Below are 18,427 nucleotides of genomic sequence, written 5' to 3' on the forward strand. Positions count from 1 at the left end.
TGCCCTCCCTGTACGGCTCCAGACACTGCAAGCCCCCGGAGGGACTCCTACCAGTGAGGTCAACGCCCTCCCTGTCTCCCAGCCCAGCAGGTCCCGCCTGCCTAGCAACATGTGTGACAGGCACCTGCCCCAGACTCTCTCCTCTCCCCTCCTTCTACCTTGGGTTCTCAACACCTGGTATTCTGACTAGTTGTTCTAAAAATATCGTTATCTTTTAGAGATTTGCTTCAAAACAACCCACTGGGGAGGGGAGACCAAGTACTGGTAACTGTTGAAACTAAGTGAGAGGCGAAGGGGCTTATCATCACTATTCTCCAAACTTTCACACTGTTTGGCATTTTCCATAATAGAAAAACATCTTAAAGAAATGGCATGAGCAGGATGCTGCAGGAGCCTTTACGTGTTTACTGAAAGTGCTGAGGCTGCAGGCCAGCAGTGCTAGACATGGAGTGGTCAGCCAGGGGCCACCCAGGTGGTAATGAGACAGACGGTCAGACTGGGGAGTTCAGCAGGCGGAAGGGGAGGGTCTGGAAGGACAAGGATATGAGGAGGACAATTTCGGGCCAGGCCAGGTGGCCAAGGGCTGCGGGGAAACCCAGCCTCCAGGGACCATGAGTTTCCGCTGGAGCTGGACGGTAAATAGAGGCTTCACTGAAGAGTGGGGACGTAGAAGACACACAGGCAGGAGAGAGAAGGGCAGGCAAGGACAGAGCCGGCTTCAGCACGGCCACTTGAGGCCGGTCCACAGCTGGGTGTGCCCCCTCCAGACTGGGGGTCGAGTGGCTGGGACCCTCAGCAAGAGTTCTGCTCCTCGTGCTGCGGCGCCCGCCCATCACAGCTTCCTGTGTCTCTGTGGGCCCTCGGCCCCCAGGGCACCCTCGGGCTCCCATTGTGACCTGCTGATGGCCAGACGAGAACTGCCACCCACATGGCTCCTGAGCCTGAGTCTCACACACCCTCCCGCTAACTGGTGGTCCTCCTCCTGTGCCCACGCCAAACCGTGACTGTCACCCTTGGCTGCTCCTTCATCCCCTTCCTCCAGTCAAGTACAAGGCCCCCAGTGTTCCCTCCCGAACCCCTCTCTCCCCACGCCCTGCCCAGCACTAACGCGGTCTGGGCCCCCACGGAGTCTCACCTGAACTCCTGCCAGCCTCTGAACAGCACCGCCCCACTCTCCATATCTGCATAACCCTGGTTCCACCCCTCCTGGCTGAAACCCTTCGCTGCCCTCCCCCCGCCCTCAAACACAGGCCCATGTCCCAGCACAGCTCAGTCCGCCTGCCTTTCCCACTTCAGTTCTCATCCACCTCCGATCCCTCCGCACGCCTCACTGGAGGAGGGCTGGGCTCTCTGTAGAGACCCAGACATAGGCAACTTTTAAAAACTGTATTTAAAATGGGTTATAATAAATAAATATAAAAACAAAATAAAATGGGTTATAAAAGCTAAAAATGAATTACCAGGAATTATTATTTTTTATGCTCCACAATACAGAATAAGGAGGACTTTTACTTGAGTTGGCCCACTCATTTTGTTCTAAAATAGTACAGGACTTTTAACAAAAACAAAGTGTGTTACCACAGAAAGTGTGACATGATCTAAAATTGTGACTAAAAACTCAATCATTAAATATGAGATTTGACTAATGCTGTTAAGAAGTAGTTTTCTTAAAATACCTTCCAATTTTCTTTAAGTTTCAATTACATTTTTACCCTTTAGAAGATAAGCCATTGATAAAACTGACACTAGCATTTTCCTTGTGTGCTTTAAACATCTTGCCAGGATGCAAAGGTTTTTCTATCTGCCAATCAAATCTTCACCAATCCAGGAATGTTTTCCCTTTGGCAGTAGCCCATAATTTTGTAATACTTAAGCTTCATCTCAATCATCCTTTCTATCAATACTTGGTAAACTAGAAAGGCAAAGAGCAAGTCAACAGCTTCTAAGACTCAAACTTCAAGGTTCAGCATCAAATCAGAATACAAATAAAAACAGAAAACCTAGTGCATTTGACAGAAGTTGTGGTCTTGAAACCGTGGGCTTCATCAAAATTCTACTTATGATGGCTCCTCTCAAAGGCAAGTCACTTTCCAGGTTAGTTCTGTTAATTTTAAAATATTCAGCCATTAATATAAATCACAAAACCCCACCATAACCACACAGATGTGTTCTCGAGACCACAGCCACCTGGGTGGAGGCTAAAACAGTCATTCATTTGCAGTGACCAATCACTGAGTCATCAGAAACGTTCGGTTTTCAAAACAACCTCATAATTTCCATGTCAGTTTAGCAGTTTTGTAAAACCAGAGCATAACATGAAGTTCATAGATATTTTCACTTTCAACAAAGAGCAGTTGGGTGCAAGTACCATAAAGCCCCCATTAACCCAACAGCATTCAAGAACAGCGCAGGCAAGACAACGTAACACGCATGCGAGCAGCTCACCTGAGTGCATACGTGTAGCCAGTGTTCTCGGGCACACACTGGGGAGGAGTGTACATGTGGAGCCGAGAAAAGTCCATGTTCACAGTCTCAAAGCATACTGCAGAAGGCGGGAAAAGCAATGCAGGCTGTTAAAGGCCGGAACACACAGAGGAGCCCTGCCTGTGGTGGCCCAATGCAGACTGACTAGAGGCACCGTCAACACTTTGATCAAACAAGGCCAGTAAAGCAGGGCTGGTTTGGTTGATTTTTTTTTTTAAGCAAAGGAGACAAGTTTTCTCATGGTTGCAAGTCCAGAACACAGTTGTCATACTTAGTTCCCTAAGATTATATATCTACAAAAGCAACAAGGGGAAATCCTAGATCAACTGACTTAAAATGATGAAAAGAATACAGAAAGTATCTCAGAATCCTTTCCAAAATGTATTTTTAAATTCCTGAAGGTGTCAAAATGTTCTCATTCTTCTGGAATAAATTTTCATTGTTATTAAGTAAAACAGAACTGATTCTTGTTCTGTGGTCAAGAAGCACTCCCATACTTTCCTAGACAGCAAAATTTTTACAAGTAGCTCAGAATCAGAAAACTGCAGGGTGAGTAAGAGATAAGCTTAAGGCACTGTTAATACTTTTATTTTTCCCCAAAGGAAAACACATTATTTTCAAATTAAAAAGTTTTGGGCATATTGTTTTTCATGTTGTCATCTAGATTTCTTTGGAATGACTCAAACTTTCCTCTGGCTAAAAATACACACACACACACTTCAAAAAAACCCCCACACCCTCGTAGGAGTAATGTGAATCATAATCTGCTGTTGAAAGATCAAGGAAGATAAACTTGGACAAAAAATATTCAGGTATAAATGACTGATTTCTATAAACTAAGCCAAAAATACTTAAATTCACTCCATATTCTTTGAAACAGTCCAAATATTCTTTTAAAAATTAAGCACCCATAGAAATAAGGAACATTGTTTATATATAAAAACTTTACTGTGCCTACTAATTTCAACATTGCTCAGTTCCTCTCCGGGACCTGGCCCGCCAGCCCAGGTAGAACACACACTCAGCAAGTACAATTCATTCTATTAATAGACACGTAAACCTCTTGCTGCAAATAAACTTACCTTCGAGTACTGAGTCCATGCATTTGTTCAGTACCTGTTCACTGGCCTCGAGCTCCCCTCTGTCTCCTCCACCAGCACTGGAGCCCAGGTTCAAGGGCAGAGAGACTGAGGAAGAGCACACGAGGGACAGCCTCATGGCTCAGGCCTCCTCCCAGCTCCCCTGCAGGACAGAGCCACACCCAGCAGCGGTGTAGTAATGGCTTCCCACTGTGCTGTGGCTAGTAATGACTTACTAAGCAACCATAACAATAATAACACCCCATAACTGCTCTCATCCTCTAGAGAAGATAACTGATTTTTACTTCCTAACTTGACTCCCAAAGTGATCTTTCACTTTCATGTTTTACTACAACCCACCTTACCAACCCCAGGTTAAAGTTGTTCTAACTGCTGCTAATTTCTACCAACTTCTCTACAACTCGTATTCAAGAATTCAAGACAGGGGGCTTCCCTGGTAGTGCAGTGGTTAAGAATCTGCCTGCCAATGCAGGGGACACGGGTTCGATCCCTGGGCCGGGAAGATCCCACATGGCGTGGGGCAACTAAGCCCATGCGCCACAACTACTGAGCCTGCGCTCTAGAGCCCACGAGCCATAACTACTGAAGCCCGCGCACCTAGAGCCCGTGCTCCGCAACAGGAGAAGCCACCGCAATGAGAAACCTGCGCACCGCAACAAAGAGTAGCTCCCACTCACCGCAACTAGAGGAAGCCCATGCACAGCAATGAAGACCCAACGCAGCCAAAAATAAACAAACAAATAAATAAATTTATTAAAAAAAGAAAAAGAATTCAAGACGTCCTTAGTGAACTGAGTATTTGGACCGGTTTACAGAAACTGGTTTACAGTGTTATAAACAAGTGAATGGCAGGTGCCCGAAAGCAGCATTTAATCTAAACATCGTGGCTATGACATGGAGACACCAGAGCGTCCAGCTAAGAACAGGGACTGACTCCTACAGATTTGGGCTCTGATCCCAGCTCCGCCCACTAGCTGAGTGACTGCCCTGAGGCCAGCTCCTCACACACAGGAAGCTCCATCTGTGAAGCAGGGTGGCAGCAGCGCTACTGGCTACTGGGATCTAAGGAGGTCCAGCCCAAGGAGGTCCAGCCCATGACTCAGCACAGAAGGAGCAGTTAGAGCCTGGTGAGGAGGACATATGCAAGAACTAACAGCCTTTTTATTTTATTTGCATGTATGTATGTATTTACTTATTGGCTCTGTTGGGTCTTCCTTGCTATGTGCAGGCTTTCTCTAGTTGTGGTGAGAGGGGGCTACTCTTTGTTGCAGTGCACGCGTTTCTCACTGTGGTGGCTTCTCTTGTCGCGGAGCACGGGCTCTAGACACACGGGCTCAGTAGTTGTGGCTCGCGGGCTCTAGAGCGCAGGCTCAGTAGTTGTGGCGCACGGGCTTAGTTCCTCCAAGGCATGTGGGCTCTTCCTGGACCAGGGCTTGAACCCGTGTCCCCTGCATTGGCAGGCAGATTCTTAACCACTGTGCCACCAGGGAAGTCCCATGCAATTTATTTTTTTAATGCTTTCTTTTTTTTGGACATCTTTACCTCATACTTTTTTTTTTTTTTCAAACTTATTTTTGGCTGCGTTGGGTCTCTGTTGCTGCACACGGGCTTCCTCTAGTTGCGGTAAGTGATGGCTACTCTTCGTTGCAGTGTGCATGCTTCTACTGTGGTGGCTTCTCTTGTTGCAAAGCACGGGCTCTAGCATGCAGGCTTCAGTAGTTGTGACACGCAGGCTCAGTAGTTGTGGCTCACAAGCTTAGTTGCTCCGTGGCATGTGGGATCTTCCCAAACCAGGGCTCAAACCCATGTCCCCTGCATTGGCAGGTGGATTCTTAACCACTGCACCATGAGGGAAGTGCTAATGCTTTTTAATTTTTTTAAATTGAAGTATAGTTGATTTACAAGATTTCAGGTGTACGGCAAAGTGATTCAGTTATATATACATACATACAAACATATATATACACATATATATATTCTTTTTCATTCTTTTCTGTCATAGGTTATTACAAGATATTGAATATATTGATAGTTCCCTGTGCTATACAAAGGTCCCTGTTGTTTATCTATTACAGCCTTTTTACTTTTAAAAGTTACATCAATATGTTCTCACGTTTTCATCTACCTAAAAGAGACGTTTATTTCTAATGCATAACAAACGGTGTTTTCAAAAGCTGTCAGAGGCACAGTGCACCACACTGTTCAACCTGGTTCTTCCAATCGATGAGACAGATAAAGCTGTGTGACACCAACCTAGTTGGTTTTAATGTAGGCCTTATATCACAATTTTAAAAGAAATTTAATTTCTTGTCTCTGAAATAAAATTCTATCAAAGAACCAAATGCAGCTACTGGCCATCACAAGCCTATCACAAGCAAGACAGGATTACAGCAGAGTGACCACGTAAAAGTCCTGCGGGTGACAACACAGAGACACGAGCTGAGTGGCAGGCACAGTGGTAGACTTTTGGCTAAATGTTTTATGAGAGGAGCTTCAAACGTAATAAAATGCCCAAAGATAACACCATCAAGAGAGCACCAGTGTGGACACACAACTCTAGGAAGAGCAGGCCATGCGGCTCTGGAGGAAAGGCAGACAGGAGACAGGGCAGGGAGGCCGTGGCCCGTCACAGCCAGAGCTCAGCGGCTATGACAGGGGAAGGAAAGGGAGCATGCGATTGGATGCCCTTACTTTTTCCTACTCGTTCTGACTTCGCTCCTGTAACCATGTGAATTTTATGTTCTGTTCTCCAGTGAAACACATGTACGTATAAAACTATACAACTATACGCAGAATCCTGTCCCTGCTTAATCAGACCCGTGGCCCAGGTAAATGTTGTTCTAGCCAGTACCTCCTCCACAGCCCAGAAGACCACCTCTCCAAGCAGACCCTCCAAAAGCAGCAGCAGAGGCCACACCAAGCTTGACTCAGTAATGAGTTAGGGAGTGATGACCAGCGCTCTCTCCTGCGTTTACTGTGGACCGCATTACAGAGTGTGATCATGTATCTTATTAGAATGTATTTTGCTGCTTCTTTCCATACCCGGCTTGTCCTCCATCAACCCTGCTGCCTCATTCTTTCTCCCTGGACAGATCATGATATGGATTCAGAACACTTTAAAATTAATCTTTAGTTCCTTTCATAAAATGTGAGCATTAGATAAAATTATAGAATAAAATAAAGTAAAAAAGAGAGAATTAAATTAAGTAAAAAGAGAGAATGTCTGTAAAGCAGTGCCTGACACATGACAAACACTCAAAAAGTTAGCTTTAATTAGTTTGTGGAATAAACTTATATAGCCTGTTTTAAATTTTTTTTTAAAAAAGGATTTTTTTTCCTTCTGAGTTAACAGTTCCCGAGATGGAAGACTCACTCACCCCCAACCTAAATAAAAGACGACGTCCAGCGGCAGCTCAGATTGCTCCTGGGGCCGGCAGGCTAGAACACCAGCTCCGGTCTCTCTCAGCTCATCAGGACCCCTAGCAGCAAAAGTGCAACTGTGATACCAGTTCTCCTGCTAACAGCGCTTGGCATGTTCACAATGCCGTTCCCAGTCTCCCCTTACATCACTGCTACTTCAAGCCCGCGTGTAACATTAGAGCCTTCCTACTTGTAGCATGGCCTAAAGGCGGCCTCAGCCTGTGACTCAAGGGAGATCTGATTTGCATTTATAATCTGAGCAGTATTGAAAGAGCAAGTGAAAAAATGGATTGAAAACGTTTTCAACGGCATCAGAAAATCTTGGAATGAATACAAAGTCAACATTTTGTAAACACGTTTGTTTACAGAGAGGTGCCCTGTGCAGGCTTCACTGTCCTCATTTCTCTAGACTCTTCCTGGCCACTCCCTTCTCCCGAAAGTGTTACGACTGGGATGACCTCTGCACGGGCCACGTGCCCCGTGAGTGTCCTGGACATGGGAGGGAGGGACGGCACAGCGGAGCCGGGGCTCACACCAGGCACCCCCCCCCTTCCAGGCCCAGCGGATTAATGTGGGGGGAGGGAGAGGGCACTCAGAGGAGCCTCCCCGTATCCCCGGAAAACAGTGCTCTTCAACAGCTTTCGATTTGCAGCCGCCAGTCCCAAGAGGGAAAAGGCTCCCCTAAGGAGATGGTGGGCCACGAGCGACACCTTCCAGTGGAAAAGGAAGCGCTATCGTCATAAATCACCCCGGTGTCTCCCTCCTATCTCGCTTTCACTAGTGGCTAAGCACATATAAGCCGGCAAGCACAGCCAAAAGAAGAGGTCCTCTGTCTAGGGTGCAAACTTTGGTTTCAAACCTAAGAAATTAAATAAGTATCTTTACAAACATGAAGATCCTAGCAGGGTTTTAAAATTTGAGTTAAGATGCTTCGTAAGTTACACTTGTTTCTCCTTTAATACCCTTTACCTTGCCTAGTACACACTGTATGTAACATTTGCATCATATGGTAGAAATGAAATATAAAGCTCAATTTTTGTTCTTGAATGCTTTGGTCAAAAATGGATTTTTGTTCAACCACCACATATAATTTGAATCTCTACTATTTAGAACATCTGTACCAATCTAGTAACAATCTAGAAAACATGCCTGAAAAATATCAAAAATTACAAGTCACACAAGGTTGAAAACAGAGCTTGCAGCAAATGGCAAAACCAAAGAAAGAAAATAAAACTGTTAACGGTCCTGAAATAAACTAGCACAAAATATTTTCTTAGGAAACGCTATCAGTTCTAAAATAAAACTAGAAAAAGACAAACTTTAAAAATGGTGAGCAGCATTTCTTCTCATCATTATAAACCACAAGCATCGTCACCTAGTAAATAATTATTTTTTATTAAACCATGTATAAGGCAAGCAGAATTTGCTCTGAAAGCACTGTGTTTATAAAGACAAGCATGTTACAAATCAAGCTTTCTATGAACTGATGGGGTCGCTGACCAAGCAGGCTGAGACCAGAAGCGAGCCCGGCTGACACGGCAGAAACCCTCAGGAGCAACCTGCACGGACCAACCTTGTTAGCCCCCATCCAAATCCACCACCAGCACTGCAACCCGTCCACAGAAAGCACAGCAGTCCAAGGCGACAGCTCCAAGCAGCACCCTCCTCCCCACTCTGGGCGCAGCTCCAGACACCGCCATCTGCCACAGGGCCATCCCCGAGGGCCCCCTGAGCTGACAGCACAGGCCCATGGGGGCCCCGCAGGGCCTTGCACCCGCAAACGCAGTCCAGCTCCACCCCTGCCAACTCTTCATCACCCAGGGCTTGGTTTTCAACGCGCACCTGCGCAATCAGGTGTTCCACTGTTACATGCCTTGTAGGGAAGAATTTGAAAACTAAAATTCAGAGGTGCCCTTTAAAATTTAGTATCAATACTAAATCTTTTTTTTTTTTTTTGGCTTTGCTATGTGGCATGCGGGATCTTAGTTCCCTGAGCAGTGATTGAACTCATGCCCCCTTCAGTGGAAACATGGAGTCTTAACCACTGGACCACCAGGGAAGCCCAGAGTACTAAACCTTAACATAATTACTCTGCTCAGACTTAATCCTGTTAAAACTGCATAATGCAGAGACTAAAAACATTAAGTTATTTTTCCTACAGATTAAAAAAATCATAAAATGGGTTAGAAATGATTGTTTTCCAAATATCATGTTCAGTGGAATTACTTCCACAACATAACAAACAGGAATAAGCCTCACATACCTGTTTTCATTTTAAGGAAGCAAAACATTGTTAGTTTATGAAAAACTATGATTTATACTAAGTGAGAGTCCTTAAAAATGAACTCGTTATTTAAAACTGCAAATGAGAAACAAATGACTATAACCTAAAAATATTTGAAAGACCTTTACAGAATGCTGCACATGTTATATATATACTTGAATATATTTTTAAAACTTCAGGAAAAATACTACACTAAACTTAATGGTAAAATTACAGAGAATGGGACATCTACTTTTCACTCACTCCCTCGGGTACTATTCAACATTTTTTAAAAAGAGTAGGTTTTGCTAACTGGGAAAAGAATTTGAAAAAGAATAGATACATGCATATGAATAACTGAATCACTTTGCTGTACACCTGAAACTAACACAACACTGTTAATAAACTATACTCCAATATAAAATAAAAAGTTAAAAAAAAAGAGTAGGTTTTGGTCTTATAAACAATTAACCCAGTAACTATTATTTTCAAAAAAAAAAAAACAAAAATGGCCTTCACTGTGAAGCGGTGTGGGGCAGCCGGACCCGCAGGGTTCTTACTCAGCTGTAAGAACCCTTGGTACCATTACTCACTCTACGTGGCACCTGACTCTCAATGTTGCTGCAGGATTCAACCGGTTACCACACCTAACCCGCTCAGCGCTGCCTGGCACAAGGGTGAAAACACTCAACAGGAGTTAGTTGTTTTCTGCAGCAACTATGTACTGACAGTTTCTAGCCAAGATCCAATGTTTCTTTCCTTTTTTTGGAAATGAAACAGGAAAAGATGCAGGCTAGATGGGTTTGTTTACCTAATAGCTGAGTTTTAGGGAAAATAATTCCTTCTACGTGAAGATGCGTTATCACACGCTTACATCTCCCAATGATATGTGCTCCCGATCTTTTAAATAAAAGCTGCACTTCCTCTTACAGTGAGATTTGTTTCAGTGTTTGAGCAAAAGCCAATTTACTTTATGCATGTTATTGTAAAGGGTCTTTCTTCTTAGAATACAGAAAACATGAACCACACGATTTTATGTATTGCTTCGAACCTAGAGTGCTCTAAATTTTCTTACAACTGGTACAGTTAGAAGAGCTATGCACGGCTCTTCCACTGGAAAGAGCTCAGCGACAGCGAATGACAGCAAGTGCCTTCTCGAAGCAATGCTAGGTGGAGGTTCTGGGACCCCCTAACCTGACAGTGCTCCTCCCAACACTGGAAGTAGTCAACTCTGCAGGGCCACTCTGACAGGCGAAGGCCAGCCCTATATCTCAACCTACTGGAGGTTTGTCTTTTTCTCACTGTTTTATAGGACATCAACCGTAGTTACGTCACACACGTCTGGGATGTCCCCCGTCTGTTATTGAACAAACTTATGGTGACTTGGGCTGCACAGTCAGTCCTTCCCTGTCCTGCTTAGAAAGGCCTTCCTAGGGACTTCCCTGGTGGCCCAGTGGTTAAGAATCCGCCTGCCAATACAGGGGACTTGATCCCTGGTCCGGGAAGATCCCACATGCCGCGGAGCAACTAAGCCCATGCACCACAACTACTAAGCCTGCACTCTAGAGCCTGCATGCCACAACTACTGAAGCCCACGCGCCTACAGCCCGTACTCTGCAACAAGAGAAGCCACCACAATGAGAAGCCCGTGCACCGCAACAAAGAGTAGCCCCCGCTCTCTGCAAGTAGAGAAAGCCTGTGTGCAGCAACGAAGACCTAATGCAGCCAAAAATAAATAAAAAAATAAAATAAATTTTAAAAAATAATAAATTCCCTTGATAATATGTTGATTTAAAGTTTCTGTTAAAAAAAAAGAATCAAAACAATGCAAAATTAAAAAAAAAAGAAAAGGAAAAAGAAAGGCCTTCCTAATCCAAGAACACATGAATAGTGTGTCATGGATTCTACTACTCTTACTGATTTGACTGTCACATTTCCCACCATTTTTAATTCATCTCATCCATTTGTAACTCCTTTGTATACACTGAGGTAGGCATCTGATTTTACTTCTCGTGGAGCATTTCTGCAAGTCACCAACAAGTAACTAAATTCAATGCATCCAACTGCTCCCCCCTCTTCAGAACAGCAGCAACCCTCCCTCCAGCTGGTCCCCTGCTGCACCATCTCCGGCTGGCTTCCTGTGAGGGAGCGCCCTTAATTTACCTGTCTCCAGTCTTGCCTCCTCAAGCCAGAAAACTGCCAGAACAGTCCACCTAAAAAGAGACCTGACCATCTCCCTCCCTTCAGATCCCACCACGGCTTCCCAGCACCTGCAAGTAAACCCTCTGTCCAATGCCCCACTTCTCCATCTCCCACCACCCATATCGCAGCTTCACTGAGAACCTGGCCTCAGGTAACCCTCTCCCCCCACCCCATTTACATACTGTTCCTGTGCTCTCTCCTTGTCTGGGATGCCCTCCTGATTCCTGATTCCCCAATCCCTTGTTCTCTTTCCACCCCAATCACTCCCAGCTAACTTCTACTCATCCTTAGGCTATACCTGAGATACCACCTCCAGGAAGCTCTCCTGGATGCCCCCAACTCACATATCCAAGTTAGGTGCCAATTTTAGTGCTCCCTGGCATTTACCACTTAACAGAAATTGTAATATTTGCTTATTAAACAGTCTTTCTCTCCAACTAGACCATGAACTCTCTGAGGGTAGGCGCTAACCCTGACTTGCAGAACCAATGAACATCTCATAAGTGCCCAGAGAAATGGGAGAACTTATCGCTATCATGTTGCTTTGCCTTCAACCTGAAAATGTTCTTGGGTTCCCCTCATCCCTCTGTCGCTGCACGTCTGACAACGTCCTGGAAAAACCATGCCCCAAGTGCTAGATGAATTCATGACGATCAGTGAGGGTCCCACGTATTTGGCCTCCTTACTCCTTCTAATGAATTTGAAGCACTTCTTACATTTCCTCATCTAATCAGAACAGTCGCGTCCATTCTGTTTCATTTCCAACTATAATTGGGAACAATTAGAAACAACAATTACAGGATTTTATTTCTACTATAAATGTAAACAGTTAATCCACACCATTTCTGAGATCACCCTTTAATGCTCTGTCCTCCCACGTGTGAAGTACCGGGCTAAAAGTGAGCACTCTCCAGTACTAAAAAGCTTTGCAGCATAAATAGCAAGTAAAGAAACCTTTAAATTGATGTTTTTCATATTCTACATATAGCTCCCATCTTCCAATAATGTTACATAAAGATCAAATAAGCAAGTAGAATGACTTAAGACCAAAGCAACTAGGCAAAGCACTGCTTTGTTTTCAAGCCATACATGCCCCTGGGGAGCCCCTCATGCCCCAATGGGAATCACTGATCTACACTTGATCACTCTCACACTACTGAAGTCTGGCACCTGCAGTTTTATTCTGCACAAATGTCTAAAACCGTCTGTCACATGGTTCTTAGTTCCTCAACTAAAATTCGCAGCCAGTGACCATTCACTGAATGCCCCTATGCGACTAAATGAAAAACAAAGCACCCAACTAACAAGCACTATTACAGATATAATTCAAACTACAAAACTGACTAATGAACCACACAAGCCACTTAACGAAGTAGAGTCAATTACAGCATGTGATTATAATAAATAGCATGTTATAAACAGCAACATCATGGTCTGTACTTTTCCTCTATCAATCCTAAGTTTATTTTGGCCCAAAGGAAGTAAACAGTTTCAAATGCAGCAGGCCTAGTCTCTTCTAACTGGAAATCGAGTGGGCTAAGCTGTCCAAAATAGCAATGAGTTCCAAATTTAGGAAGAAGAGGAGGAAGAAAATGAAGGTGTTTTCAATCAACAAAATAATACTGCAACCTTCCTGCAGGTGGCACTGAGCACAACTACCCACCAAAATAGTCACAGCAACACCACTTGTGCTTGGCTGGCATCACTGTCTTTTTCCCACTGCCCTGCAAACCCCAGTGTGGGTGCTCAAATTTGGGATGTGCTCAGGACACTTAGCCTGAATCAGCAGTGGGCCCTAAGAAATGCCCTGCAATTCCCTGGGCTCTCACCTCACCTTGAAATATTGAGGTAAGGGCAGGTGCTACAATGCTGAAGGATGGTTTCATCCTATCACCACCTCTACCAAAAGTGCCTGGCATTTATTGAAAGGGAGAAAAAACAAAAGCAAGAAACTCAAAAACTAGAAAGCAAATGGATGAATGAAAACTGACTTAGGCCAGAAAAAGCTGATAAGCCTGCAATGAGGAACACTTAGAAATAACCCAATTTTCACCACAGAACCCCAAAGGCTTAAGATAGTGACATCTGTGAACATTTGGGAGTAAGGATGTAGAGTGGAATCAAAATACAGGACAAGTCAAATGATGAAAGTCTGTTTAAGAAGCAGTTAGGCAAAACCACGTGATCATCTCAACTGGTACAGGAAAAGCACCTGTTAAAATCCAACTCTTTCATGACAAAAACATTCAACAAACTAGAAATAGAAGAGAACTTCCTCAATCAGGCAAGGGCATTTACTAAAACCCACAGCTAACACCACAGTCAATGGTGAAAAGCTGAAAGCTCTCCCCTAAAATCAGAAACAAAACAAGGACATCGCTTTCACCACTGCTATTCAAGACTGTACTGGAATTGCCAGAGCAATTAGGCAAGAAAAAGAAATAGATGGCATCCCAAGTAGAAAGGAAGGACTTCCCTGGTGGCACAGTGGTTAAGAATCCGCCTGCCAATGCAGGGGACATGGGTTCGAGCCCTGGTCCGGGAAGATCCCACATGCCGCGGAGCAACAAAGCCAGTGTGCCGCAACTACTGAGCCTGCGCTCTAGAGCCCGTGTGCCACAACTACTGAGGCCTGCGCTCTGCAACAAGAGAAGCCACCACAATGAGAAGCCCACACACTGCAACGAAGAGTAGCCCCCGCTCACCACAACTAGAGAAAGCCCACGTGCAGCAACGAAGACCCAATGCAGCCAAAAAAAAAAAGAAAAACCAAACTGGGAAAGGAAGAAGTAAAACTACCTCTATTCACAGATGACATGGTCTCATATACAAAAAATCCTAAAGAATTCACAAAAAACTATTAGAACTAATAAACAAATTAAACAAAGTTAAAGTTGTAGGATACAAGATAAACACACAAAAATAAGCTGTATTTCTATTTACTAGCAATGAACAACCTAAAAAAGAAATTAAGAAAACAATTCCTCGGACCTCCCTGGTGGTGCAGTGGTTAAGAATCTGCCTGCCAGGGGGCTTCCCTGGTGGCGCAGTGGTTGAGAATCTGCCTGCCAATGCAGGGGACACGGGTTCGAGCCCTGGTCTGGGAAGATCCCACATGCCGCGGAGCAACTGGGCCCGTGAGCCACAACTACTGAGCCTGCGCATCTGGAGCCTGTGCTCCACAACAAGAGAGGCCGCGACAGTGAAAGGCCCACGCACCGCGATGAAGAGTGGCCCCCGCTCACTGCAACTAGAGAAAGCCCTCGCACAGAAACAAAGACCCAACACAGCCAAAAAAAAAAAGAATCCGCCTGCCAATTCAGGGGAGACGGGTTCGAGCCCTGGTCCGGGAAGATCCCACATGCCGCGGAGCAACTAAGCCCGTGTGCCACAGCTACTGAGCCTCTGCTCTAGAGCCCGTGAGCCACAACTACTGAGCCCGCGTGCGACAACTACTGAAGCCCACGTGCCTGGAGCCCGTGCTCCGCAACGAGAAGCCTGTGCACCGCAACAAAGAGTAGCCCCCACTCGCCACTAGAGAAAGCCCGCGTGCAGCAACAAAGAAAGACCAAACGCAACCAAAAATAAATAAATATTTAAATATTAAAAAAAAAAAGAACATAGAGATTTACCTTCACAACCTTGGATTTGGCAACAGTTTCTTAGATATGACACCAAAAGCATGAGCAACAAGAGAGAAAATAGATAAATTTGCCTTCATCAAAATTAAAACTTTTGTGCATCAAAGGACACTATCAACAGAGCGAAGAGACAGCCCAAATAATGAAAGAAAGTACACACAAATCATGTATCTGATAAGGGTGTAGTATTAGGAGACATAAAGAACTCTTACAACTCAACGAAAAGACAAACAACCCAATTAAAAAATGGACGATGGACTGGAATGGACATTTCTCCAAAACTATATAAATGGCCAACAAGTACATAAAAAGTTGCTCAACATCATCAGTCATTAAGGAAATGCAAATCAAAATCAAAATGAGACACCACCTCACAACCACTAGGATGGCCATAATAAAACGAAATGGAAAATAAGTGTTGGAGAGGATATGGAGAAATCGGGACCCTCTCACACTGTTGGTGGGAATGTAAAATGGTGCAGCTACTGTAGAAAACAGTTTGGTGGTTCCTCTGTAAGTTAAACATAGAATTACCATGTGACCCAGCAATTCCACTCCTAGTTATCAAGATATACCGCAAGAATGAAAACAGGTGCTCAAACAAAAACTTGTATACAAATGTTCATAGCAGCATTACTCATAATAGGCAAGAAGTGGAAACAACTCAAATGTCCACTAACAGATGAATGGATAAGCAAATTGGGATATATTCATACAGTGGAATATTATTCGGTTGTAAAGAAAAATGAAGTTCTGACACACACTACAACATGGATAAACCTTAAAAACATTATGCTAAGTGAAAGAATCAACACAAAAGGCCACATACTGTATGAATCCATTTACATAAAAAATCCACAACAGGCACATTCACAGAGACAGAAGAAAGACGAGCTGTTGCCAGAGGCTAGGCGCAGCGGATAAGGGGGAGCGACTGCTAATGGGCACAGGGTCTCCATCCAGGGTGATAAAAGAAGTTGTGCAACTAGACAGTGGGGATGGTCGCACAGCACTGTGAACACACTTAATGCCAAGGAACAGTACAGGTTAAAAAGGTAAATTTTATGTTGTGTATTTTTACCACAATTTAAAAAAAAGCAGTTAGCTACTCTGCATGGATCCCCTTCCTGCCTCCGCCGAAAAAAGACTGGGGCATAAAGCCAAGGGCTCTCTAGACCAGAGGGTAAGAGGCACAGCTGAGTTCTAGAATGCATTCCTGTAAAGGGGGATAAGTGAGCACTTCCTTGCTCATCTGTGGAGGCCACAGCCCCACTCTTCTACCCGACTTCTAAAACGAGGCAGGAGGCTGGAAAGCCCGTCTTTGGGAATCTAACAAGTCCAGTAAAAGGCCCTGAAGACAATGACACGGAGCGTCCCTCGAGGTAACCCCACCCGTCTTCCTAGCCAACAGTGACAGGACCAGCGCAGGTGCAGAGAACTTCCCAAGGGCTGGGCAGGGTCCCGCTCTCGGCTAAGCGAGTTCAACCAAGATCACCTGACGTTTCAGGACAGGCGGGCTCAAGCCAGCGAACACTTGGGCCACGGACGGAGACTGCGACGCCACGGCATTTAGAAACAAGAACATGTTACTAAATTTTAGAGGAAAAACAATAACCACCAAAAACCTCTGGGAAATTTAAACTCTGATGGCCCAAATAAAACGCTCAACACATAAGTTAGAAAACTGAAGAATCTAAAACTCGAACAAGAAGACAAAGCTGGAAAATGGGAGAGAAAGATGAAAAAATAGAAAACCGGTCCAAGAGGTCCAGTGCCCCAGTACAGTAGCATTTCCAAAACACACAGAAAAAAGATTAAGAAAAAAGAAGAGAAAACTGTCAAACCAAATAAGCTGAGAAAATTCCCCAGAACTACCCAACCGTCCCGCGTTTCCAGACTTAAAGGAACTCTGAGGAGTCCAGCGAAATGGACGAAAATAGACCCGAACCGCTCACGTTTCCGAGCTGGGAGGGCGGAGCGAGGGAACGGGTCGTGCACGGAGGACCTGGCACAGGACCCGGCACCGAGCTGGGCCCGCCCGACGTCAGCGGCCTCCGCGGGCAGCGGCGGGCACGCGCGACCCCCGGGCAGAGCGCCGAGCCTGGGCACGCGAGCCGGGCAGCCGGCGTGGGGTGCGACGTCCCGGGGCCGCGCCGGGTGCCGGCAGGCAGGGGTCGGCGGGCCGGGGAGGGGGCGCCGTGGTGGGGGGAGGGGAGCTGACGGGGGCGCGCCCGGGTTGGGGAGGGGGCGCGGGGGCGTTGAAGAAGGACCGGGTGAGGCAGAGGGCGCCTGGGGGCAGCGGACTGAGGAGGAGCGGGCTGAGGGGGAGGGGACTGAGGCGCCGGGGCGGCGACGCCGGGCTGAGAGGGGGCGCGGGGGCAGCGGGGCTGAAACGCCGCGGCCGTTGGCGGCCCTAGCGGGGGCCGCGACCCGCCCGCGCCCGCGCCCGCGCCCGCCACGAGGGACGCCCGGGCCCCGGCCCCTGGCTGCCGCTCACCTGCCTCGCGCCGCCGCTGTCGCTCCCCCCAGCAACCGCCGCCTGAGGCCTCGTCTGCACCGCCCAGGCCCCGCAGACTGTGCCTCTGCCAGCCAATCGCGCGCCGCGCCTGGGAGAAACGCGGACGTCCACCAATCACGGGCGCGCCACTCGGAGCTCCTCGGCCAATGCGGAGGCGGCCTACCTAGGCGCCCAGCCAATCGAGAACTGTTGCCGAGCCGTGGGGCGGGGAAATGGGCGGGGCTCCGAGGCGGTGCGCGGCGCGAAGGGGGCGGGGCGAGAGAGCCGGGAGGAGGGGCGCAGGGGCCCCACTCTCAGGGAGGGTCTGTGTTCAGAGCAGGACGCCGGTCTCAGGAGGATGCCGGTCTCAGGAGGACCCCGGTCTGGGCCGGCAACAGCCAGGCCGTCCCGCGCCGTGGCCGCCATCACTGCAACACCCGTCCCTGCGCTCCGTGGCTGTTCTCGAGCCCCCGCCCCCAACACCCAGTACCTGTGCGGTCTCCGAGCTCCGCCCGCGTCCCCAGGTGTGCGCGCCGGGCCGCAAGTGCGCTCTTCCGAGGCGGGAGGTGGCGGAGCTGGGCCCTCCGGCTGCTGCCCCGGGGCCTGCCGAGGACACCTGCGCCTTCCTGACTTGCACGCTCCTCCACCCACGGACCACACAGATAACAACAGGCCACTTTTGGGTGGGGTTTTGCAGTGGCTGAGCCCTGCCCTTTACTATCTCTTGGAGTTTCACAACGGACTTGCCAGGTAGATAAAGAAGCTATTATGATCCTACTTTACAAAAGAGGAAACGGGGCTCCAGCGGGTTAGAGGGCAG

The 18,427-nt window shown here is 46.7% G+C and overlaps 1 protein-coding gene across 10 annotated transcripts in view; it reads right to left on the reverse strand.

Annotated features, from left to right (window-relative positions):
• SUN1 (Sad1 and UNC84 domain containing 1) overlaps positions 1 to 17,715 on the reverse strand; it is a 53,835-nt gene extending 36,120 nt beyond the window's left edge. For 6 of the 10 annotated variants that reach the window (XM_082360605.1, XM_082360604.1, XM_082360608.1 and 3 more), the window contains exons 1-2: positions 3,567 to 3,671; positions 2,446 to 2,542 (exon numbers count right to left, since the gene is read on the reverse strand). In XM_082360605.1, coding sequence (XP_082216731.1) covers positions 2,446 to 2,542; positions 3,567 to 3,585 — 116 coding nt within the window. In that variant the 5' untranslated portion in view covers positions 3,586 to 3,671. Of the gene's footprint in view, positions 1 to 2,445; positions 2,543 to 3,566; positions 3,672 to 6,961; positions 7,064 to 17,065; positions 17,565 to 17,607 lie in introns of those variants that run through there. The other 4 variants (XM_082360610.1, XM_082360612.1, XM_082360611.1 and 1 more) reach the window with 4 other exon arrangements.
• Positions 17,716 to 18,427: the final 712 nt, after the last annotated feature.

The sequence above is a fragment of the Balaenoptera borealis genome (assembly GCF_965194805.1).
Source record: "Balaenoptera borealis genome assembly, chromosome: 16".
Classification (NCBI taxonomy): Eukaryota; Metazoa; Chordata; class Mammalia; order Artiodactyla; family Balaenopteridae; genus Balaenoptera; species Balaenoptera borealis.